At 44.7% G+C, this 26063-nt stretch overlaps 1 protein-coding gene across 9 annotated transcripts in view; it reads left to right on the forward strand.

Moving 5' to 3' along the window:
- Positions 1-26063, forward strand: part of WDR17 (WD repeat domain 17) — a 174415-nt gene that overhangs the window by 67943 nt on the left and 80409 nt on the right. For 7 of the 9 annotated variants that reach the window (XR_011316989.1, XM_069744255.1, XM_069744256.1 and 4 more), the window contains 4 exons: positions 202-385; positions 674-904; positions 12282-12533; positions 16234-16356. Coding sequence is in view for 8 of the 9 variants with exons in the window: in XM_069744255.1 (XP_069600356.1) it covers positions 202-385; positions 674-904; positions 12282-12533; positions 16234-16356 (790 nt within the window). In the remaining variant the exon portion in view is untranslated. The remainder of the gene's footprint in view (positions 1-201; positions 386-673; positions 905-12281; positions 12534-16233; positions 16357-26063) is intronic. The other 2 variants (XM_069744259.1, XM_069744258.1) reach the window with 1 other exon arrangement.

Below are 26063 nucleotides of genomic sequence, written 5' to 3' on the forward strand. Positions count from 1 at the left end.
AAATCATAATGTTTTGTGCATTGATGAGTTGATCAAAAATCTTACAACATTTCATGCAGTTTTGAACCAGAATTCTATTAGAAACTGATTGATAAATTAGTGGAAAAGTCTTCTGCACAGGACCTTCACAGAAAGCAAAAAAGTAAGTTATTCATCTTTTGTCGGCTCTTCATACTAACTCTTCAACCTCTATTCTACAAGCTCGATCACCGGTACAATGAATTTCAGCTTCGTGCAATCATGTCAGAACATAAAAAAACAATCACAGCCATCTCCTGGTGTCCCCACAACCCCGACATGTTTGCAAGTGCAAGTGCAGACAATTTAGTGATCATCTGGAATGTGGCGGAACAGAAAGTGGTCGCCAGGCTTGACAGTACAAAAGGTAAGAAGACAAACAGTAACGCAGCTACAAATCATGCTTTAAACAGTTACACAATTATTTTTGGCAACTACATTTTGGCAGAATTTTGATCTATTGGTTTCTGTAATTTGTGACACTTGCTTTTGAAGGCCAGGAGAAACTAATGTGCCCCCATATGGTGCCATTGTGACGCACAATGTTCTCTAATTTTAACTAAAAATTCCATGTCACAAGTATTAAATAAAAATTCATTATGTATTTATGATATGATATATGCTCTGATATGTTGTTTTTAATTCACATACCTAGGAATGCCCGCTTCTCTTAGTTGGTGCTGGAATTCTGGGGATACGGTGGCCTTTGTATCGCACAGAGGTCCTCTGTATATCTGGACTATCTCTGGACCTGACAGTGGTGTGGCCGTTCACAAGGAGGCACATAGCTTTCTGTCTGATATTTGCCTGTTTCGGTGGCATCCAAGGAAAAAAGGAAAAGTTGTATTTGGGCACACCGATGGAAGCTTGTCTATTTTTCAGCCAGGTAAAATATGCAAGTAAAACTAGAGAAAGTTTCTGTAAATGTAAGGCACTGCACCCAGACTTTCAGATTTCCACTCAATGTACAAATATTCAGAGGATGTTCTTTGTTCATGAAAGATTGATCATTGGCCATTGTTGCAGAATAGATTTCATTATGGACATGAAATAAGATTAATAGATTTTGTAATATAAGCCTTTACACAGTACATAACAAGGACACATTTATAAGATTATCTTGGCACAGGAACGTTTTTCTTTTAACATATACAATTATGGAAATTATCATTCAAAGATCTATTGTTTTAAAATGCGTGTTGTTTGAGGGGCAACGCCTTTGCGTGCACCAACAATGTATGGTTGTTCAGATGAGCTCCTTTCTGCAAAAAGCGGCCCCTTTCACACTTCCCTAAAATAAAATCACCTCTTTAGGGTCATTGTCAACATAGTTTAAAGGGTTATTCCCCAAAAAAACAAGTTATCCTCTGTACCTATTAGGATAGGGGATAACTTTATGATCACTGAGAGTTCCACCGCTGGGACCCCCATCGATTCTGAAATCAGGTTTCTGGGGCCCTGTTTTGAATTGAGCACGCTTAGCCTCCAGTCCATTCATTGCATATAGAAATGTTGAGAGCAACTCCATAGACCATGCATGCAGCTGAGGCCAAGCATGCAAGTCAGCCAGCTATCCTATGGAGAAGTGGGCAGCACAGTGGCTCATTGGGGTCCTGGGTACAAATCCCACTAAGGACAACATATGCTATACGTTCTCCTCGTGTTTGCGTGGGTTTTGTCTGGGTGCTTCAGTTTCCTCCCACACTCCAAAGACAATCTAGGGAATCTATCGCTGACCCAACTCGGGCTCAAAATCTAATGTACAGCGATGTGGAATTAATGAAGTAAAAAATAAATAAATCAATGAACTTGTTTTTGGGGGGTTAATAGATCCTTAATTGGGTGTCTCTTCACATATGTATTAGTCATATTTTGAGGTCATGGCATAAATGTATGATGGATGTGGGTCCTACATCTTGCAGCTATGGTGGACTTCAGAACCACATTCTAAATGGTGCTATGGCCGCTGTGACTGGAGAGGTGGCCACATGCATGAAAAAAAGACAAAAAGGGGACAGAATAAACAGAAGTTCAGAAAAATAAAATCAAGATGAGAACCTTTAGGTCCTCTCCCTCCAAAAATGGTAATCCTGCAATGTCTCGGTCTATAAATGCCCTCATACATGTTAGATAGAAGTCGACTGAACCTGCCAAATTTGGCAGTATGTGAAGACCATCTAATGTTTCTGGGACCATCTAATGTGTATGGGGACATAAGGATCCGAGCAGTTGGAATTCAGTCACTCAATCCTTTTCTTTGCAGGGGGAACGCTTTTGTATAGAGAACACAGGAGCACTCGAATGAGTTGAGTGCTCTTGTGTATGGGAAAGTCAGGAGAGATACCCATCAGCTATGTATTGTGCAGTTTGCCTTCTTTTAGACCCTGAAATATCCTGCAGAGTTTTTGGTTTATGTAAAAATATTCACTTTATTGACTGTTTCATTTTTTCTGCTGTGGACGATATTTGTTAATATAATCTTTTCTTTGCCTTTTAAGTGCTAATTGTTGCTGCGCTGTCTGTGATAATGAGATTTTGTTAAAATATGGGATAGCAATAATGAATTAATCATCCAGTAGGAATAGTGAATAGTGCTAGTCCTAAATGTGAAAAATAAATAGTTTTTTTGTCAAAATTCTGAAACAAAATGGATTACAATAAAATTCTAATTTAACCCCTTCAAGTCGCGGCCCTTTTTCATTTTTGCGTTTTCGTTTTTCGCTCCCCTCCTTCCCTGAGCCATAACTTTTTTATTTTTCCGTCACTATGGTCATGTGAGGGCTTATTTTTTGCGGGACAAGTTGTACTTTTGAAAGACACCATTGGTTTTACCATGTCTTTTACTAGAAAACGGGAAAAAAATTCCAAGTGCGGTGAAATTGCAAAAAAAGTGCAATCCCACACTTGTTTTTTGTTTGGCTTTTTTGCTAGGTTCACTAAATGCTAAAACTAACCTGCCATTATGATTATCTAGGTCATTACGAGTTCATAGACACCTAACATGACTAGGTTATTTTTTATCTAAGTGGTGAAAAAAAATTCCAAACTTTGCTAAAAAAAAAAAAAGTGCCATTTTCCGATACCCGTAGCGTCTCCATTTTTCGTGATCTGGGGTCGGGTGAGGGCTTATTTTTTGCGTGCCGAGCTGATGTTTTTAATGATACCATTTTTGCGCAGATACGTTCTTTTGCTCGCCCGTTATTGCATTTTAATGCAATGTCGCGTCGACCAAAAAACGTAATTCTGGCGTTTCGGATTTTTTTCTCGCTACGCCGTTTAGCGATCAGGTTAATGCTTTTTTTTTATTGATAGATCGGGCGATTCTGAACACGGCGATACCAAATACGTGTAGGTTTGTTTTTTTTTAAATTGTTTTATTTAGGATGGGGCGAAAGGGGGTGATTTAAACTTTTATATTTTTTATATTTTTTTCATATTTTTAAAAACATTTTTTTTTTACTTTTGCCATGCTTCAATAGCCTCCATGGGAGGCTAGAAGCTGGCATAGCCTGATCGGCTCTGCTACATAGCAGCGATCATCAGATCGCTGCTATGTAGCAGAAATGCAGGTGTGCTGTGAGCGCCGACCACAGGGGGGCGCTCACAGCAGATGGCATCAGTAACCATAGAGGTCTCAAGGACCTCTATGGTTACCTTCCTGATGCATCGCCGACCCCCGATCATGTGACGGGGGTCGGCGATGACGTCATATCCGGCCGCCCGGCCGGATGCGGTAGTTAAATGCCGCTGTCTGTGTTTGACAGCGGCATTTAACAGGTTAATAGCGGCGGGTGAATAGCGATTTCACCCGCCGCTATTGCGCGCACATGTCAGCTGTACAAAACAGCTGACATGTCGCGACTTTGATGTGGGCTCACCGCCGGAGCCCACATCAAAGGGGGAGACACGATATGAGCAGTACTTGTTAATATAATCTTTTCTTTGCCTTTTAAGTGCTAATTGTTGCTGCGCTGTCTGTGTGCGGATAATGAGATTTTGTTAAAATATGGGATAGCAATAATGAATTAATCATCCAGTAGGAATAGTGAATAGTGCTAGTCCTAAATGTGAAAAATAAATAGTTTTTTGTCAAAATTCTGAAACAAAATGGATTACAATAAAATTCTAATTTAATATTGTATAATTTACGAATGATACACTGCCATATTCTTTTTATGTAGGGATAATAGACATAAGTGAACCATTAATAGCTTATGTACAAAGCGCGGAAACAAGACCCCTGTATCATGTATGGATCACTGTACTGACAGCATAGCTGTGCATACATGTACAGTCAGGGGCTGACTGGCAAATTTTGGCCTGGGGGGCAAGCACACAGCAGTGGCCCATGAGGAGCGGCTCATCCTTAAAGGGGTTGTCGGATATAATGCTACATGTCTACAGTCACTATGTGTGAATCCTCATATCGTGCGCACTGTGCGTTATGAGGATTCTCTGGTGCCGGCAACAGGTGGTCTTGTGACCACAATCATGCAATATATATATTCCCAGCCACATTTCGACTAGACGGTTTTGGGCCTTGTTCAATACAGTTGCATTCGCCATGCAAGTCTTGTCGGCATGTGACCGCATGTATGCCAATCACAAACTTGCAGCCAGACACATGCCAAATAACCACAGCTCTGCGAGCAATGTGAGATGCACAAGTCTACAGTCACATAGAATGACACAGAGTGAATGCACCAATGACACATACACACACAGCCCCACTGTATAATGACACATACGCACAGCCATAATGTATGACATGCACGGCACCACTGTAAAATGACACACACACACACACAGCCCCACTATATAATGACATACACGCACGCAGCTCACACACACGCATGCAGCTCACACACACGCAGCTCTGACACAAATGCATCACACACGCAGCCATCACACACACACGCAACTCTGACACAAATGCATCACACACATGCAGCCATCACACACACAGGCAGCCAGGGGTGGATTAAGGGTAGCCAGGGCCCCGGGCTGTTCAGACACTGTGGGCCCCCTCGGTCATGTGACGGGGGTCATGTGACGGGGGTCACGATATACCTGAACCAGATTATTCCAGAAAAAGGGCCGGGCCCTACTCTACTGTAACCTATTAAATTTTTGTTAAAATATGCAATACAATTTAGGAATATTTTGACCAATATCACATACAAGGAACAAATACCACTGCACCATGACCAGACCACAAATTACAACCACAGTGATCGAATAATATCACATACAAGGAACAAATACCACCGCACCATGTCAAGACCACATATTACCACCACTTGGTGACCAAATAGCACACACAAGGGACAAATACCACAACACCATTTCCAGACCACATATTACCACCACATAGTGACTGAATAGTACAATACTGATCAGTAATAAAAAAAACAAAAAAACATAATACTATCACCATAAGTGCCAGTATTCACAGGAGATCTGTACTTAGTATGCAGTGTCTGTGTAGAGGTAATACAGAGATCATTGGTGACATTGTACACAGGACCTCTGTATATAATTTATAGGTAATACAGTGATCACTGGTGGTATTATACACAGGAGCTCTGTATATAATGTATAGGTAATACAGTGATCACTGGTGACATTATACACAGGAGCTCTGTATATAATGTATAGGTAATACAGTGATCACTGGTGACATTATACACAGGAGCTCTGTATATAATGTGTAGGTTATACAGTGATCACTGGTGACATTGTACACAGGACCTCTGTATATAGTATACAGTGTATAGTGTCAGTGTATAGGTAACACTGACTCACCAGTGATGTCTCTAGGTGAACTCCTTCATCTTTCATCCAGCACAGACTGCCATCATTTCTTCCAGCCAGGACTCGTTTCTGCAAGAAATAACACAGTTATCTCGAGCTCCGCTTGCAGAACACATTACTTAATTTTTCACAACTTCTACACAACACCACATGAAGAAAAAAAGGCGACATAGTGTCACTCTGCACAGTAACAGGCGTGCCTCCCCCCCCATTTAAAACAGTATACTAAAAAAAATAAAATAAATACATCACTGCAGTAATAATATCCCTTAATTAGCCCCTATGGTAATAATCCCCATCCTGGCCCCGTATATGTAATTCCTGGCTCCAGCCATATGTTCTCGCATCCTGCCCTCATGAGTATCCATTCTACTCCATATGATCTCCCCATCCTGCCCCATAATCCAATCCTGCCCCATGTCTTTCATTCTGCCCCGTGTCTCCAATCATGCCCCGTATCTACATTCTGCCCATGCCTCCAGTCCTGCCCCCAGTGTGTCCAGCAATCTGCCCCAGTGTGTCCAGCATATTACCCCCAGTGTGTCCAGCATATTACCCCCAGTGTGTCCAGCATATTGCCCCAGTGTCCAGCAATCTGCCCCAGTGTGTCCAGCAATCTGCCCCAGTGTGTCCAGCAATCTGCCCCAGTATGTCCAGCAATCTGCCCCAGTGTGTCCAGCAATCTGCCCCAGTGTGTCCAGCAATCTGCCCCAGTGTGTCCAGCAATCAGCCCCAGTGTGTCCAGCATATTACCCCCAGTGTGTCCAGCAATCAGCCCCAGTGTGTCCAGCAATCAGCCCGTGTGTCCAGCAATCTGCCCCAGTATGTCCAGCATATTGCCCCAGTGTGTCCAGCAATCTGCCCCAGTGTGTCCAGCAATCTGCCCCAGTGTGTCCAGCATATTACCCCCAGTGTGTCCAGCAATCTGCCCCAGCGTGTCCAGCATATTACCCCCAGTGTGTCCAGCAATCTGCCCCAGCGTGTCCAGCATATTACCCCCAGTGTGTCCAGCAATCTGCCCCAGTATGTCCATCATATTGCCCCAGTGTCCAGCAATCTGCCCCAGTGTCCAGCAATCTGCCCCAGTGTCCAGCAATCTGCCCCAGTGTCCAGCAATCTGCCCCAGTGTCCAGCAATCTGCCCCAGTGTGTCCAGCAATCTGCCCCAGTGTGTCCAGCATATTACCCCCAGTGTGTCCAGCAATCTGCCCCAGCGTGTCCAGCATATTACCCCCAGTGTGTCCAGCAATCTGCCCCAGTATGTCCATCATATTGCCCCAGTGTCCAGCAATCTGCCCCAGTGTCCAGCAATCTGCCCCAGTGTCCAGCAATCTGCCCCAGTATGTCCAGCAATCTGCCCCAGTGTGTCCAGCATATTACCCCCAGTGTGTCCAGCAATCTGCCCCAGTATGTCCAGCAATCTGCCCCAGTGTCCAGCAATCTGCCCCAGTGTCCAGCAATCTGCCCCAGTGTCCAGCATTGCCCCCAGTGTGTCCAGCAATCTGCCCCAGTGTGTCCAGCATATTACCCCCAGTGTGTCCAGCAATCTGCTCCAGTGTGTCCAGCATATTGCCCCAGTGTGTCCAGCATATTGCCCCAGTGTGTCCAGCAATCTGCCCCAGTGTGTCCAGCAATCTGCTCCAGTGTGTCCAGCATATTACCCCCAGTGTGTCCAGCAATCTGCCCCAGTATGTCCATCATATTGCCCCAGTGTCCAGCAATCTGCCCCAGTGTCCAGCATTGCCCCCAGTGTGTCCAGCAATCTGCCCCAGTATGTCTAGCAATCTGCCCCAGTGTGTCCAGCATATTACCCCCAGTGTGTCCAGCAATCTGCTCCAGTGTGTCCAGCATTGCCCCAGTGTGTCCAGCAATCAACAAACTGAGTTCTCACCTTACCAGCGCTCCAGGCGGCGAGCTCCCTCCAGCAGCGCGCATTCGTCGGCGACTCACAATGACGTCAGACGCCAGCGACGTGTGCGCTGCGCGTGCGCCTGCGGCCGACTTCAGCTGCCAGCCTCCAATTGGCTGGCGGCTGTTGTTGTTAACTATTGACGTGCGGGCACGCGCCCGCACGTCAATAGGAAACCGCCACAGCGCCGGTAGGGGCCCGGTGAGCAGATGAGACGGGGCCCGATGCGGGCCCCCTCTCTCTGCCAACCGGGCCCATATATGATACGCCAGTCAGGGCACAGGCAGTAATGCCCTGATGGTGGCGGGCAATCTGTGCGGTAGCCCAGGTCCCCCCCCCCCCACCACTTGGCCCTGGGCTACCGCCTATATTGACCCTCTTATAATCCGCCCCTGTTCACGCAGACATCACACGCATGCATGCAGCCATCACACACATGCATGCAGCCATCACACACACATGCATGCATGCAACCATCACACACACATGCATGCATGCAACCATCACACACGCATGCATGCAACCATCACACACACATGCATGCATGCAACCATCACACACACATGCATGCAGCCATCACACACATGCAGCCATCACACACATGCAGCCATCACACACATGCATGCAACCATCACACACATGCATGCAGCCATCACACACATGCATGCAGCCATCACATACACAACACACCAGATACCAGGCTCATACACACATCACACACTCTCCTCTGTGGTGCAGGGGCGGCTGATGTCCATGTGCAGCTCTTCAGTTTCTCCTGCTCACAGCTCTGCACTGTCCGGCACCTCCCCCGTCTCTCCTTCTCTGCCGGGATAACAGATAAGAGCAGGAGAAGCTGGAGCTCCGTGCACACACAGGCCGGTATGCTGAGTCTGACCTTTCATCTTGATTGCTGCTGGCTCTCTCCCTCAGAGTGGCAGCGCCGCACAGGAGCCTGCTCCTCACATACCCCTGCAGCCTACATGTCGGCTGCTGGCGGGATGACGCCACCGCGCACTACAGGTGGCGCTATGTCTTGCAATCACTGCTACTGCTAGTCCTCCAGCGGCCCTGTGCAGCTGCTTAGGCACCGGCCCGGGGGGCATATGCATTCCTGCCACCTGGGCCAGTCCGCGCCTGTGTACAGTGCATACCATGTATATATAATATATTTATATAATGGTTTTAGTCCCTTGTCTTATACAGACTGTCCATATTATTTTCCTTATAATTATTAATCAGTTTGTTTCTGCCTCAAACTAAAGCAAATGTTAATACTATAATTTAGTGCACTGTCTCTAACACTTAATTAGTAACTCCTCCCGGTACAACACTGGTAATTGTAGTTGTGCAGCACTTTTAATTATTGTTATTGCATTAACAGTGCAGAGATTGGAAAGTTGATTAAAGCTGTAATTGGCAGATAAATGCCTTCAATAGACTTTCACTTACAGTTACTAAAGAACAACAACCTGCAAAAAAACAAAACACAATAAAGTGTTTTCCTTTTCCTTATCACTACATTTTTTTAAGTAATTTTGGATAAGGTTTTCCGCTTATCGGAGGATAGAATCGGATCCCTCCCATCAGGAAATCACACACTGTTTACGCAGTGACCATCATTATCATTTTTTTTTTTCTCATAAATCAATATTACAAATGAGAGTAAAAACTTTCTAATATATCTTATCAAATAAATCTTCTACTTTTTGCCCTGAACTGATCTTTCATTCTTCAATATTCTCAGTACGCACAGACTTTCCCATTACTGAAATAGAAGATGACAGTTGGTGCTCATAAGATTCTATGAAGGTGGGGGGGCTAGAAGCAGGCGCTGACGATCTTCTGCAAGTTCTCCTAAAGTGACAGTTACACTTTAAATCAGGTTTTTATGATAACCCCACATAACAGCCGGTGACAAAAGTTTTCCTCCCAGATCGCGGCCATCATTTGCATACAGGGCATATGCTGGCTACGTTACATAGCCACCATCTATCTTCCTGTAACAGCAGCAACTGGAGCTAGCTTTTGTCGCCGCTGTTTAACCATTTAAATACTGCAGTCAGTTACTGACTGTGGAATTAAAATTGCTTGTTTGCCAATCTTTTTGGACCTTCCCCCCCCCCCCAATCTCCCCAGGGATCTGTTGGGCTACCATGGCAGCCAGGGGTCTGCTGAATGCCCTATGACTGCAATCTTAGTCCTAGTAGGAAGTTCTTCCTCGAGCTGGGCTTCATAGGAGAAAGTCAGCAGTAGTATTGCAGTATATCAAAGGTGGGACATTTATATGGGTACACCTAAATAAAATGGGAATGCTTGGTGATATCACCTTCCTGTTGGTGGCACATTAGTATATGGGAGGGGGAAAATTTTTCAAGATGGGTGGTGACCATGGCGGCCATTTTGAAGTCGGACGTTTTGGTTCCAACTTTGTTTTCCAATGGGAAGAGGGTCATGTGACACATGAAACTAATTGAGAATTTCACAAGAAAAACATTGGTGTGCTTGTTTTTAACGTAACTTTATTCTTCATGAGTTATTTACAAGTTTATGGCCACTTATAAAATGTGTTCAAAGTGCTGCCCATTGTGTTGGCTTGTCAATGCAACCCTCTTCCACTCTTGACACACTGATAGCAACACCGCAGAAGAAATGCTAGCACAGGCTTCCAGTATCCGATGTTTCAGATGCTGCAAATCTCGTATCTTCACAGCATAGACCCCAAAGAAAAAAGTTCCTACATGAACAGTTTCCTGGAAAGTGGATTGGTTGTCGTGGGCTAGTTGAATGGCCACCAAGGTTTCCCGATCTGACACCATTAGACTTTTATGTTTGGGGTCATCTGAAGGCAGTTGTCTATGCTGTGAAGATACGAGATGTCCAGCATCTGAAACAACGGATACTGGAAGCCTGTGCTAGCATTTCTTCTGTGGTGTTGCTATTAGTGTGTCAAGAGTGGAAGAGTGTTCCATTGACAATCCAACACAATGGGCAGCGCTTTGAACACATTTTATAAGTGGTCATAAACTTGTAAATAACTCCTGAAAGAATAAAGTTCTGTTAAAACCAAGCACACCATTGTTTTTCTTGTGAAATTCTCAATAAGTCTGATGTGTCACATGACCCTCTTCCCATTGGAAAAAATAGTTTGATCCAAAATGGCTGACTTCAAAATGGCCGCCGTGTTCACCACCCATCTTGAAAAGTTTTCCCCCTCCCATATACTAATGTGCCATAAATAGGAAGTTGATATCACCAATAATTCCCATTTTATTTAGGTGTATCTATATAAATGGCCCACCCTGTAGTATGAGCAATTAAACAAATAAATAAAAAAAATTAAGTAAAGATTAAAAAATTTTTAAAAATATATTTAAAAAATGAAGAGACGTTTCCATCATTCTCATTTTTCCATCTCGAAAACTATTAAATAAATACAAAAATTTTAAAAACCAACATATTTGGTACCATTACTTCCATAAATGTCCATATCAAAGTCTAGAAAAATATTTAGGCTAGGTGCACACGTTGCAGAATTGCAGCGGAAATTTCCGCGGAAATTCCGCAACTCCTGCCGCGAGTATATCGCATGCGGAATTGGCATGCGTGTTCCCGCTAAACAATAGCGTTTTTAGCTTGCAGAATGCTAGCGTTTTCCAAGCAATCTGTAGCATAGTTAGGAAAACTGATTAACAGGTTGGTCACACTTGTCAAACATAGTGTTTGACAAGTGTGACCAACTCTTTACTATTGATGCTGCCTATGCAAATTGCCAAATTTCCGTTTTTTTCACAAATAAACGCAGGTACTATCAAAGAAATTTTACCACTATCATGAAGTACAATATGTCACGAGAAAACAATGTCAGAATCACCGGGATCCGTTGAAGCGTTTCGGAGTTATAACCTCATAAAGGGACAGTGGTCAGAATTGTAAAAATTGGCCTGGTCATTGACGTGCAAACCACCCTTGGGGGTAAAGGGGTTAATGTATGCATTTTTTTTCACGGTTTTATCGCATTTTTATGGCGACAAACCCTGAACGTGTGCACACAGCCTTAGAATTGAGAGTCCTCAGTGGTTGATACCTTTTAATGGCGAACTGAAAAGATGGTAACAAATTGCAAGCTTTCAAAACTACGCAGGTCTTTTCATCAGGCAAAGACTAAAGCAAATTCTGAAGAATCACATATTTATATCAAAGTCTAAAATTATTCAAACAGTATGGTAACTGCCGCCCCAAAAATACAAAACCAGAATTGCATTTAATTTGACACACTTTTCTCAAAAATGCAATAACAATATGATGTCCCCCACAGTGGTAAAAAAGAACCCACAGTTCAGTGCGCAAAAGGCAAGAAAAGTTTTGAATTTCTTTTAACTACTAAAATATATAAAAACATGTTTGATTTCACCTTGATTGTACTGACCTGCAGAATCATAGCACTGGTTCATTTTCAGCACACACTTTGAATTTTGCTGTCTGACCACATTTGCAGTCTCCTTTGCATCTTAGTGCCTTTTTTTTTTTTACCATTTTTCAAGGTTGTAAGAGTCAAAAACATGTTTTGAGACCTGAGTCCCTGGAAGGAACAGATGAAGAAGATCCAGTGACAGCATTAGAATGGGATCCACTGTCCACAGATTACCTGCTGGTTGCTAATCTCCATAACGGGATCCGACTGGTGGACTCGGAATCTCTCTCCTGCATAACCACGTTTAGCTTCCCCAGTGCGGCAGCGTCTGTTCAGTGCTTGGCTTGGGTCCCCACAGCCCCGGGCATGTTCATAACAGGAGGTGCGTTTCATCTGGACTTACCTTCCCGTGCATTAAATGGCGTTTTACTGACTGCTCTGCCACTGTGCATAAGACCTCATTTATAATATGTACACGGCTATAAGACATGTGCCCTTAAAGGGTGTACTCTTAAGAGACCAGCACTTTCTTAGAGTGATATTCTGTTTGTCCCAGTTTCTACTCCTGGCACTCCCAGCCAACAGCTGGTTTTGGTCATTTCTACCATAGTGCCCACTGCAGGGGAAATGTATTAGTAAATGGTAGTGATTCAGATGAACTGTAAGGCTGTGTCCACGTAGCAGAACAGAGGCAGAATTTTCTGCTTCAATTCTGCATACCCTTGGCAGGAAAAACGCATGCAGAATTAGACGCGGTTTAGATGCGTTTTTACCGTATTTTCCATGCGTTTTTCAAGCGGATTAAAAGCCGATATTTAATACATGTCTATGGGTGCTGCGATTCCGCCAAAATAATGAACATGCTGCCCGTTTTTTACCGTAATGCATTTCCGCCGCAAAAAAAAAAACTCAGCATGGGCACATCAATTGCGGAATGCATAAGAAATTAATGGGATGCTGTTTATAGGCGTTTTTGCAGCGGAAAATCACGGCAAAAACACTTAAAAAAACGCAACGTGGGCACATAGCCTAAAAGTTCAGTTTGTAAAGGTTGAGTTTCATCTACAGTTGCATCAAAATCTGCCTGTTATAGAGGATTACGGTCTTACCTATCACATTGGACAGAATTTTTTTATACAGTATATAGAATATTAATGTTCTTGGACTGTATGTCCATGTGAAAAAAAAAATTGTAGCGTGCACTAATCTCTTCTGTATATCGGATGAGACTCGCCCATTCAAGTCTGAGTGCACAAAAAAATCAGATCCCATATTGTGTAGCACGTGTTATTTACAGATACATTGCCATTATTAACCTAGGAAACTGTATTTGATCATGCACGTTTTAAACTGTTAGGGTATGTTCACACGTTCCTGATTTCCCTCCTTTTTTTTCAGGACTAAAAACCGCAGCTCTTGGCAGAAAACGCAGGTCCTTTTTTTGGTGCTTTTTTGGTGCTTTTTTGATGCGTTTTTTTGATGCGTTTTTTGATGCAGTTTTCTATGCAGAGTCTGTGTGTTTTCTAGGAAGTTTTTTAGGGTTAAAATGGCTGAAAATACCCTAACCCTACCCCTAACCCTAACCCTACCCCTAACCCTACCCCTACCCCTATCCCTATTCTAACCTTATTGGAAAAAAAAAAATTCTTAATTTTTTTATTGTCCCTACCTATGAGGGTGACAAAGGGGGGGGGGGTCATTTACTATTTTTTTTATTTTGATCACCGAGATAGGTTATATCTCAGTGATCAAAATGCACTTTGGAACGAATGATTCGGCGGGCGCACTGTGCATGCGCCCGCCATTTTGCAAGATGGCGGCGCCCAGGGAGAAGACGGCCGGACGGACACCGGGAGGCCGGGTAAGTATAAGGGGGTGGGATTGGGGCACGGGGGGGGGGGGGGGCAGCCACACTGCAGCGGTTCTGCACCACAAACCGCAGTAAAACCCGCAGATATATTTTTCATCTGCGGGTTTTACTGCGGGTTTGACCTCACAATGGAGGTCTATGGGTGCAGAACCGCTGCAGTTCCGCAAAAAGAAGTGACATGGTACTTCTTTTTTACCGCGGCAATTCAGTGCGGCTTTTTTCGCGATTTTCCGCAATGTGGGCACAGCAGTTCCTGTTTTCCATAGGGTACATTGTAATGTACCCTGCATGGAAAACAGCTGCGGACCCGCAGCGGGAAAATCGCGGCGATTCCGCATGAAAAAAAGGATGGTGTGAACATGGCCTTAATGTATAAATATGGATGTCGTACTGATGAAAACTGTCCAAGTTTTCTGGATGAAAATTAAGCAATTTTTTTATACACTCATCGGACCACAACGTTATTCTGGTTACTTTGTAATCAATGCACGAGATTTTCATCAAAATGGATTTGTAGAACCTATAGCTAAGTGTTAGAGCATTTCTATGGCTGTCATTTCATTTACTTTGATGCCCCCAGAAATATTTTACTTATAGTTTAGTAAAGTTTTAAGGTTTTTCTTCAGGCTACAGCAGCTATAGAAAATCTTTTGACACCTGTAAGCTATCGATCATCACTTGTTGCTTTAGGCTATGTGCACACGTCAGGTTATTTTCCTGACAAAATCCGGAGTTTTCTGGCAGAAATTTGCGTTTTTTTCCGCGCAGATTTTTCGCGGTTTTTGCGCGTTTTTTGTGCGGAATTTTTGCGGATTTTTTGCGTTTTTTTTTTTTTTCCTGAATGTCCTTTTATCAGGGAATCCGCAAAAAATCCGCAAAAAGAATGAGCATGTTCATTTTTTTTTGCGGATTGCGTTTTTTTTGCGGAAAAAAACGCATCCATCTGCACAAAAATTCCGGAATGCATTCTAAATGATAGGATGTATATTTTTAGCGTTTTTGATGCGGAATTATAGCGTTTTTATGGTGAAATTCCGCAAAAAAAAACGCTAAAAATTCGGACGTGTGCAGATACCCTTAATCAATTGCTAACCAGACATACAGGCTACCTGCCGCTTCTTTATATCCTGGAGTTTAACATGAGAAAGTGACCTAATAATAAGATATATCGGTCTTGTGTTCACTTTAATGCAATTACAACCTTGGTAATGGGGAAAAGTTACTGATAAAGCATTTATTTGGGGCATGCAGAGCTTCAATCGGGAAATAAGCTTAGAAATGCAACAATCTACTTGATATATTCTGTAAAAATGGGACAAGAATTGTTTTTTAACAATAACAAAACCTTCAATAAGGCTTGTCATCTGGGGCTGGTTCTCACCACAATAACTCAGAACATACCTTGTGTACCTGAAAGACAGCAAAGATAGAAAGGTATCCAGCAACAGATCCATCGGTGAATAATTAATTAAAAACAAAAATCTTTAATGTATAACATGGTTAAAATTATGGTATAAAACCATTAATTTAGAAAAAAGGCAAATAAGCCGGGAAACTTGTGTCCTTACGAGAGTGTGAACTATGATTAAGTTGGTTTGAAACACGTGAGTAAGGACACAAGTTTCCCGGGTTACTTGCCTTTTTTCTAAATGAATGGTTTTATACCATAATTTTAACCATGTTATACATTAAAGATTTCTGTTTTTAAATAATTATTCACCAATGGATCTGTTGCTGGATACCTTTCCCTCTTTGATACCGCTCGCTTGCTGCTCACGAACTTCTTTCCGTGCACGTCAATTGGATTCTACTGTGGTGAGATTGATTTTTTTTTTTTACAAAGTTACAAAGTTTTTTTTTTTCTTTTCCATTGTTGTTGGTAACTGAAAGGTAGTATGGTGGTACGACCCTTGGCTGCCCAGTCCCTTCTTTCTTCTTTTCCATCCTATTCTGACATATTTAGCATTTTATTGCATTATTACTATTTTGCAATTATATAAATGTGCATAAGATTTCACCAGAGAAGCAATAAGTTATTATTAACCATTACTGTTGATACTATATACAGAAGGTATGATGCAGCATTACTATGTAGCTATTCATGATTGTACTGCATTATGTTACCAACATTTCTGTAGTCATCTCATGACACATATGTGCTGTTTCTTATATATACAAGGACGGTGGTGTAAAATTGTGACATTATGCTCAGATTCCCAGGTTGGTGTCTTACGGGTATGGAATGTCTCAAAGACAACACCTATAGATAACTTTAAATTGAAGAAAACTGGCTTCCATGCATTACATGTCCTCAACTCCCCTCCGAAGAAGAAAAGTGAGTACAGAAAGAATTCATTTTCCATTGAGTGCATTGTGTTATTCAGTAGAGGTGAAAGAAGAAAAGACTAAATGTAGAACAAATTATTGTATTACCATAAAATGCGATGTACATGGAGAAACATCAGTAAGTAAGGGCCTCTTAGCACAAAATGAGCGCTGATCGACAATATGGCTTGTTGGTTGGCACTCATTTAGCACTCCCATCATCTATACAGGCATGTAGGTCACAGGAAGCCGAATAAAATGATACCTTGATATCTGAGATCCGATGTCTTATTCCAGAGTAATCCATGTTTTTTTCTAAGTAAATGAGCTGTTAAGATCTATGGGTCAGACACTGATCTCCCTCAGAATCTGCCTCAGAGGTTATTATTAATAAGTGGAGACGTTACCAGTGTGAGACATGGAAGTATAGATATGGGATGAACCCTCACTTATTAGCACATGACCCACACTACGTAGCCCAATAATAGAAATACACATCACGTTATTATTTGGTGTCAAAGGGCCACAGCTTTTATTTAAAATCACATGAGTATAGTAAGAGTCAGGTGAAATAATAGGCAGGTATATTCTGAGATACAAGGAAACTGAGATCCCCAACCTGCCTGCCGTACAGAAATCTGCAGGCAGGAATCTGGGGGTTCCAATCACCATATCAAAGATCCTCATTCCTGTGTTTAAACCATTCGCAAGTTTAGACATATCCTGGTTGGAAGGATGTCATGGTGATTTTGCACACACATGAGTGTGCAAAATCGTTATATTGCATTTATGACATCAATAAACAAGGTAACTAAGTGAAAAATCATATTATCGGCAGAGTGTGTGTGTGTGTGTGTGTGGGGGGGGGGGGGGGGGGGTGGGAGGGGGGATGGGAGTGTGTGAAAGGTCCCAGGACCCAAAAACAGGGTCAACCCATAATAACACAAACGTGGGAAATACACAGGGAGCTGCTTTGAATGACCAGCACATGTCCTAAAAGGTAACATCTAATGATGTACAGGGACATATTTATTGGCTATTTCAGCCAAACAACAACTTGCACCCTTGGAGCTTAATCACTATCTATGATCCCACTGATTACATAGGCCGTCATAGTACTGGGGGCTGCTGCAGTGCGCTGGTAATAATGCTCCCGGCCGCTCACTACATTGTAATACATATCCTGCACAGATCTTGTATCAGCGAAATGTAATAAATGAGCAGCTGCACATAGGAGAACGGGTAGATAATTGTTATGATTAGGCAACTCAGTACCACAGTGAACATAGAGGTCAGAGCACATACAGTGATCTGACAATAATCCAAAAACAGAACGAGCTCTGAGACGTGGGAACTCTGTTGACCGCAATCCCTAATCCTATCCAACAACACTAGAGGCAGCCGTGGATTGCGCCTAACGCTACCTATGCAACTCGGCACAGCCTGAGAAACTAGCTAGCCTGAAGATAGAAAATAAGCCTACCTTGCCTCAGAGAAATACCCCAAAGGAAAAGGCAGCCCCCCACATATAATGACTGTGAGTAAGATGAAAAGACAAACGTAGAGATGAAATAGATTTAGCAAAGTGAGGCCCGACTTCCTGAACAGAGCGAGGATAGGAAAGGTAACTTTGCGGTCAACACAAAACCCTAAAAACCACGCAAAGGGGGCAAAAAGACCCTCCGTACCGAACTAACGGCACGGAGGTACACCCTCTGCGTCCCAGAGCTTCCAGCAAACAAATAGATAAGCTGGACAGAAGAAAAGCAAACAAAATAGCAAAGGAAAACTTAGCTATGCAGAGCAGCAGGCCACAGGAACGATCCAGGAGGAAAACAAGTCCAATACTGGAACATTGACAGGAAGCCAGGATCAAAGCACTAGGTGGAGTTAAGTAGAGCAGCACCTAACGACCTCACCACATCACCTGAGGGAGGAAACTCAGAAGCCGCAGTACCACTTCCCTCCACCAACGGAAGCTTACAGAGAGAATCAGCCGAAGTACCACTTGTGACCACAGGAGGGAGCTCTGCCACAGAATTCACAACAGATAATCAAAAGATAACTTCACACAGGGCAGGTGGAGTAAGTACTACAGATAACTGACAACTCAGCAATTAACCTGAGCTATGGCCCTACACTACAATCATACATGATTAGCTACAGTATATACATGGTTAATACATACAAAACACAGAGCACCCAAAATGTCAGCTTGGGGAATATGGTTCTATTAAACAATCCTCATCTCTTTTGTAGTCCTGTGTGTGGGATTGTTCTGGCAAACAAGGGACAGTAGGCAGGATCATGTATGTATACATTTATATATGTGAGGACACTCTCTGATGTTACCAACTTCTAAAGGCTTCAGCAGCTGTACATAATAATCATATAAGCTCATTTTATTATTATTATTATAGCGCCATTTATTCCATGGCGCTTTACTTGTGAAAATGGGTATACATAATAAAAAGGAGGACAGTAATCTTAAACAATACAAGTCAGGACTGGTACAGAAGGAGAAAGGACCCTGCCCGCGAAGGCTCACAATCTACCAGGGATGGGTGAGGATACAGTAGGTGAGGGCAGAGCTGGCCGTGCAGTGGTTGGGTGGTTACTGTAGGTTGTAGGCTTTTCGGAAGAGGTAGGTCTTCAGGTTCCTTTTAAAGGTTTCCACTGTAGACGAGGGTCTGATATGTTGGGATAGAGAGTTCCAGAGTAGGGTTATGCGCGGGAGAAATCTTGTATGCAATTGTGGGAAGACGAGATAAGAGGGGAGAAGAGAAGGAGATCTTGTGAGGAATGGAGGTTGCGTGCAGGTAAGTACCGGGAGACAAGGTCACAGATGTATGAAGGAGCCAGGTTGTGGGTGGCTTTGTATGCCATGGTTAGGGTTTTAAACTGGAGTCTCTGGGTAATGGGGAGCCAGTGAATGGACTGACAGAGGGGAGAGGCCGGGGAATAGCGTGTTGATAAGCGGATTAGTCGGGCAGCAGAGTTTAAAATAGATTGGAGGGGTTTGAGAGTGTTAGAAGGGAGGCCACAAAACAGGAAGCTGCAGTAGTAATAATGAGGGCACAGACTAGGGTTTTTGCAGATTCTTAGTTGAGGAATGTTCGGATGCGGGAAATATTTTTGAGTTAGTCAGCAGCAAGTGAAAGGGCTTGGATATGTGGTTTCAAGGAGAGATCAGAGTCAAGGATTGCCCCAAGTCAGCGAACTTGTGGGACTGGTGAGAGTGAGCAGCCATTTACTTTAATGGATAGGTGCTTTTGGGGGGTCGAGTGAAGTGGGGGAAAGATGATGAATTCTGTGTTTTCCATATTAAGTTTAAGAAGTCTAGTGGAGAAGAATGAAATAGCGGACAGACATTGTGGGATTCTAGCTAGTAGGTAAGTGATATTTGGTCCAGAGATGTAGATCTGTGTTTCATCAGTATAGAGGTGATATTGAATGCCTTGAGATTGTATGAGCTGTCCTAGGTCGAAGGTGTAAATGGAAAAGAGCAGGGGCCCTAGGACTGAACCTTGTGGGACTCTGACAGATAGGGGGCGAGGTGAGGAGGAAATGCTGAATGTCCTGTCTGTTAGGTATGACGAGATCCAAGATAAGGACAAATCTGTGATGCCAAGAGATAAGAGAGTCTGGAGTAAAGGTACCTTCACACTAAGCGACGCTGCAGCGATACCGACAACGATGTCGATCGCTGCAGCGTCGCTGTTTGGTCGCTGGAGAGCTGTCACACAGACAGCTCTCCAGCGACCAACGATCCTGAGGTCCCCGGTAACCAGGGTAAACATCGGGTTACTAAGCGCAGGGCCGCGCTTAGTAACCCGATGTTTACCATGGTTACCAGCGTAAACGTTAAAAAAACAAACACTACATACTTACCTTCAGCTGTCTGTCCTCCGGCACTCTGCTTTCCTCTGCACTGTCAGCGCTGGTCAGCCGGAAAGCAGAGCGGTGACGTCACCGCTGTGCTTTCCGGCTGGCCGGCGCTGACACAGCATGCAGGAGGAGTGCAGAGAAGCAGAGCGCCGGGGACAGACAGCTGAAGGTAAGTATGTAGTGTTTGTTTTTTTTAACGTTTACGCTGGTAACAAGGGTAAACATCGGGCTACTAAGCGCGGCCCTGCGCTTAGTAACCCGATGTTTACCCTGGTTACCAGTGAAGACATCGCTGGATCGGCGTCACACACGCCGATCCAGCGATGTCAGCGGGAGATACAGCGACGAAATAAAGTTCTGGACTTTCCTCAGCGACCAACGATCTCCCAGCAGGGGCCTGATCGTTGGTCGCTGTCACACATAACAATTTCCTTAACGATATCATTGCTACGTCACAAAAAGCAAAGATATCGTTAACGATATCGTTATGTGTGAAGGTACCTTAATAGGGAATGGTCTACTGTGTCAAAGGAAGAGGACAGGTCCTGGAAGAAGACAGAGTAGTGTCGCTTGGCTATAATCTTATACAGATTCCGGGTCTACATATACATGGATGGGGACTAATGATGTATACAGCACTGACAACATGATGCTCTAATACCAAAAAGATCTGTATACAGCACTGATAACAAGTAGATCATATACCAGAAAGATAAATATACAGCATTGATAACATGGGGGTCTGATACCAGGAAGATCAGTATACGTCACTGATAACATGGGGGTCTGATACCAGGAAGAACAGTATACATCACTGATAAAATTGGGGTCTATATGTGTTAGATAACACTACACCAGTACGTGAGGTGATGCTGCAGAAGCACATAATGTTGCATGCCACTTTCCACGGTATGTGATGTAGATGACATTACACCAGTACATGAGGTAGATAATGGAGGGACACACAATGTCTACTTCTGTATGTGTGATAGATGACACTACACCAGTACATGAGGTAGATAATGGAGGAGCTCACAATATCTGAGGTAACACTTTCCACTGTATGTGATGTAGATGATGCTACACTAGCACATAATGTGTGAAGTGAAGTTGCCCAGTTCTGTGAGGAGATAAACCCTGTATTATACTCCTTGAGGCTGTAGATATTTCTGCCATCTCTTTTGGTAAAGAGGAAGAGACGGTGAGATAGGAAGTTGTATTTTTCCTAAACTGCTCCCTCCCAACATTAATAAGAAACCAGGCTCACAAACGGACTCCTGTTACTAAAAGGGGAAACACCCACCCTAATACAATCTATATAAATATAGCTAATAGAAACTCCAGGATTTAAGGGCATGCCTCCCAACTTTCAAAGAAGGGAAAGAGGGACAAAGTCATCAGCGCTACGCGCGCCGCTGCAAATTTTAGGCCACACCTCTGACCACACCCATTTCACAACTAGCCACGCCTCAACCACACCCATTTAGCACTTCTGATCACAATGTTTCGTAAACAATAATTATAAACAAAAAAATATGGCCACACATGACGCTCCATACTGTATAATGGCCACACATGACACTCCATACTGTACAATGGCCACACACAACACTCCATAGTGTACAATGGCCACACACGACGCTCCATAGTGTACAATGGCCACACACGACGCTCCATACTATACAATGGCCACACACGACGCTTCATAGTGTACAATGGCCACACACGACGCTCCATAGTGTACAATGGCCACACACGACGCTCCATAGTGTACAATGGCCATACACGACGCTCCATAGTGTACAATGGCCACACACGACGCTCCATACTCTACAATGGCCACACACGACGCTCCATACTGTACAATGGCCACACACGACGCTCCATACTGTACAATGGCCGCACACGACGCTCCATACTCTACAATGGCCACACACGACGCTCCATACTCTACAATGGCCACACACGACGCTCCATACTGTACAATGGCCACACACGACGCTCCATACTGTACAATGGCCGCACACGACGCTCCATACTGTACAATGGCCATTGGCCACATTATGCTCCATACTATACAATGGCCTCACATGATGCTGCGTACAGTATAATGGCCCCACACAATGCTGGGTGCAGTATAATGGCCACACATGGTTATCCACCCCCATCATTGCCTTCTCCATCACTACACACAGACACCTTTCACCACGCACCCTCGCAGCAGCCGGCAGCTTCCACTCCCACGGCGCCGAATGGTGTCATCCAGCTGCGCCGCTAACTGCTCACGTCGCTGCAGCTGTGATACGCCACTGATAAAGACCTCCGTGTCTCCTGTGCCAGTCAGTGTTAGAGTGAGGAGCAATATCTGCTCCGATCCGACACAGCCAGCGTCTGCTCCGTACACCTCGTACACATGCGACTCCGCTCCATGCACCTTGTACACAGACGACTCCGCTCCATACACCTTGCACATGCGGCTCCGCTCCGTACACACACGGCTCCGCTCCGTACACCTCATACACACGGCTCCTCCCCATACACCTTGTACACACACGACTCCACTACATACACTTCGTACACACACTGTTCCGCTCCATACACCTTATACACACACGGCTCCGCTCCGTACACCTCATACACACACGGCTCCTCTCCATACATCTCGTACACACGGCTCCACTCCATACACCTCGTACACACATGGCTCAGCTCCATACACCTTATACACACACGGCTCCACTCCGTACACCTCGTACACACATGGCTCCGCTCCATACACCTCGTACACACACGACTGCTCTCCATACACCTTGCACATGCTGCTCCACTCCGTATACCTTGTACACACATGGCTCTGCTTCGCACACCTTGTACACACGCTGCTCCGCACACCTCGTACACACGGCTCCGTACACCTCGTACACACGGCTCCGTACACATCTTACACACACGACTCTGCTCCATACACCTTTCACATGCTGCTCCGATCCATACACCTTGTACACACACGGCTCTGCTACATTACAGTGTCAGGCTGTCACAGGGGCTTTGGCTTAGCCCTTTTTATGCGTGGGGAAATAGCAGCCACAATAGCGTCGTGTCGTCACCCTCCCCCAGGGAGCTGCAGCTGCTCCTCCTCAAATGCACTGACTGGAGACAGACGTGTGTCAGTGAGTCATCGATCTGTGACATCGACTACTCACTCACACTGATCTGCATCTGTCCCTCTGTAATGAGATAACACAGCAGTGAGCACTGAGCAGCCGAGGCAAACAGAGGGAGGCTGTGAGTGTGTCCATCCCTCCCTGCTCAGCCCCACTCATTCCAAGCACGATTACACTAGCCAGGCATTATAATTAGCAGCTCCAGTCCACTCACACTGGTCTGCTGCTTACATTGCCGCCGGCACCCAGGCTGTGTTCGGCTGTTACGTACCTCAAACTAGAAGTGTCCCCTCTCTCTCCCTCTCTGAACAGTGACGCTGGGAGACTCAGGAACATGGGGAAGGGGCGTGGCCTAACAAAAGGGGGTGTGACGGAGTTCTCCTGCTGTCTCCCGGGATGAGAGCGGTTATGAATAGGTAATTCAGAACCACAATGGACCTTGAAGTTCAGAGCACACAAAGTGACCTGACAATTACCAAAAAACATAGGACAAGCTCTGAGACGTGGGAACTCTGCTGACCGCAATTCCTAATCCTATCCAACCACACTAGAGGCAGCCGTGGATTGCGCCTAACGCTCCCTATGCAACTCGGCACAGCCTGAGAAACTAGCTAGGCCTAAGAAGGAAAAATAAGCCTACCTTGCCTCAGAGAAATACCCCAAAGGAAAAGGCAGCCCCCCACATATGACTGTGAGTAGAGATGAAAATACAAACGCAGAGATGAAATAGATTTAGCAAAGTGAGGCCCAACTTACTGAACAGACCGAGGATAGAAAAGATTGCTTTGCGGTCAACACAAAACCCTACAAACAACCACGCAGAGGGGCAAAAAGACCCTCCGCACCGACTAACGGTACGGAGGTGCTCCCTCTGCGTCCCAGAGCTTCCAGCAAGCAAGAAAAACCAATTAAGCAAGCTGGACAGAAAAAATAGCAAACAAAAATAACACAAGAGCAACTTAGCTATGCAGAGCAGCAGGCCACAGGAACGATCCAGGAGGAAGCAAGACCAATACTAGAACATTGACTGGAGGCCAGGAGCAAAGCACTAGGTGGAGTTAAATAGAGCAGCACCTAACGACTTCACCACATCACCTGAGGAAGGAAACTCAGAAGCCGCAGTACCACTTGTGACCACAGGAGGGAGCTCTGCCACAGAATTCACAACAGTACCCCCCCCCTTGAGGAGGGGTCACCGAACCCTCATCAGAGCCCCCAGGCCGACCAGGATGAGCCATATGAAAGGCACGAACAAGATCGGCAGCATGAACATCAGAGGCAAAGACCCAGGAATTATCTTCCTGACCATAATCCTTCCACTTAACCAGATACTGGAGTTTCCGTCTCGAAACACGAGAATCCAAAATCTTCTCTACAATATACTCCAACTCCACCGCCACCAAAACCGGGGCAGGAGGATCAACAGATGGAACCATAGGTGCCACGTATCTCCGCAACAATGACCTATGGAATACGTTATGGATGGAAAAAGAATCTGGAAGGGTCAAACGAAAAGACACAGGATTAAGAACCTCAGAAATCCTATACGGACCAATGAAACGAGGCTTAAACTTAGGAGAGGAAACCTTCATAGGAATATGACGAGATGACAACCAAACCAAATCTCCAACACGAAGTCGGGGACCCACACAGCGTCTGCGATTAGCAAAACGTTGAGCCTTCTCCTGGGACAAGGTCAAATTGTCCACTACATAAGTCCAAATCTGCTGTAACCTGTCCACCACAGTATCCACACCAGGACAGTCCGAAGACTCCACCTGCCCTGAAGAGAAACGAGGATGGAACCCAGAATTGCAGAAAAACGGCGAAACCAAGGTAGCCGAGCTGGCCCGATTATTAAGGGCGAACTCTGCCAAAGGCAAAAAGGACACCCAATCATCCTGATCAGCAGAAACAAAGCATCTTAGATATGTTTCCAAGGTCTGATTGGTTCGTTCGGTCTGGCCATTTGTCTGAGGATGGAAAGCCGAGGAAAAAGACAAATCAATGCCCATCCTAGCACAAAAGGCTCGCCAAAACCTCGAAACAAACTGGGAACCTGTGTCAGAAACGATGTTCTCTGGAATGCCATGCAAACGAACCACATGCTGGAAGAACAATGGTACCAAATCAGATGAGGAAGGCAATTTAGACAAGGGTACCAAATGGACCATCTTAGAGAAGCGATCACAAACCACCCAAATGACCGACATTTTTTGAGAAACGGGGAGATCCGAAATAAAATCCATAGAGATATGTGTCCAAGGCCTCTTCGGGACCGGCAAGGGCAAAAGCAACCCACTGGCACGAGAACAGCAGGGCTTAGCCCGAGCACAAATCCCACAGGACTGCACAAAAGAACGCACATCCCGCGACAGAGATGGCCACCAAAAGGATCTAGCCACTAATTCTCTGGTACCAAAGATTCCAGGATGACCAGCCAACACCGAACAATGAACCTCAGAGATAACTTTATTCGTCCACCTATCAGGGACAAACCGTTTCTCCGCTGGGCAACGATCAGGTTTATTAGCCTGAAATTTTTGCAGCACCCGCCGCAAATCAGGGGAGATGGCAGACAAAATTACTCCCTCTTTGAGAATACCCGCCGGCTCAGACAAACCCGGAGAGTCGGGCACAAAACTCCTAGACAGGTCATCCGCCT

This window comes from Ranitomeya imitator, chromosome 1 (genome assembly GCF_032444005.1).
Source record: "Ranitomeya imitator isolate aRanImi1 chromosome 1, aRanImi1.pri, whole genome shotgun sequence".
Lineage (NCBI taxonomy): Eukaryota > Metazoa > Chordata > Amphibia > Anura > Dendrobatidae > Ranitomeya > Ranitomeya imitator.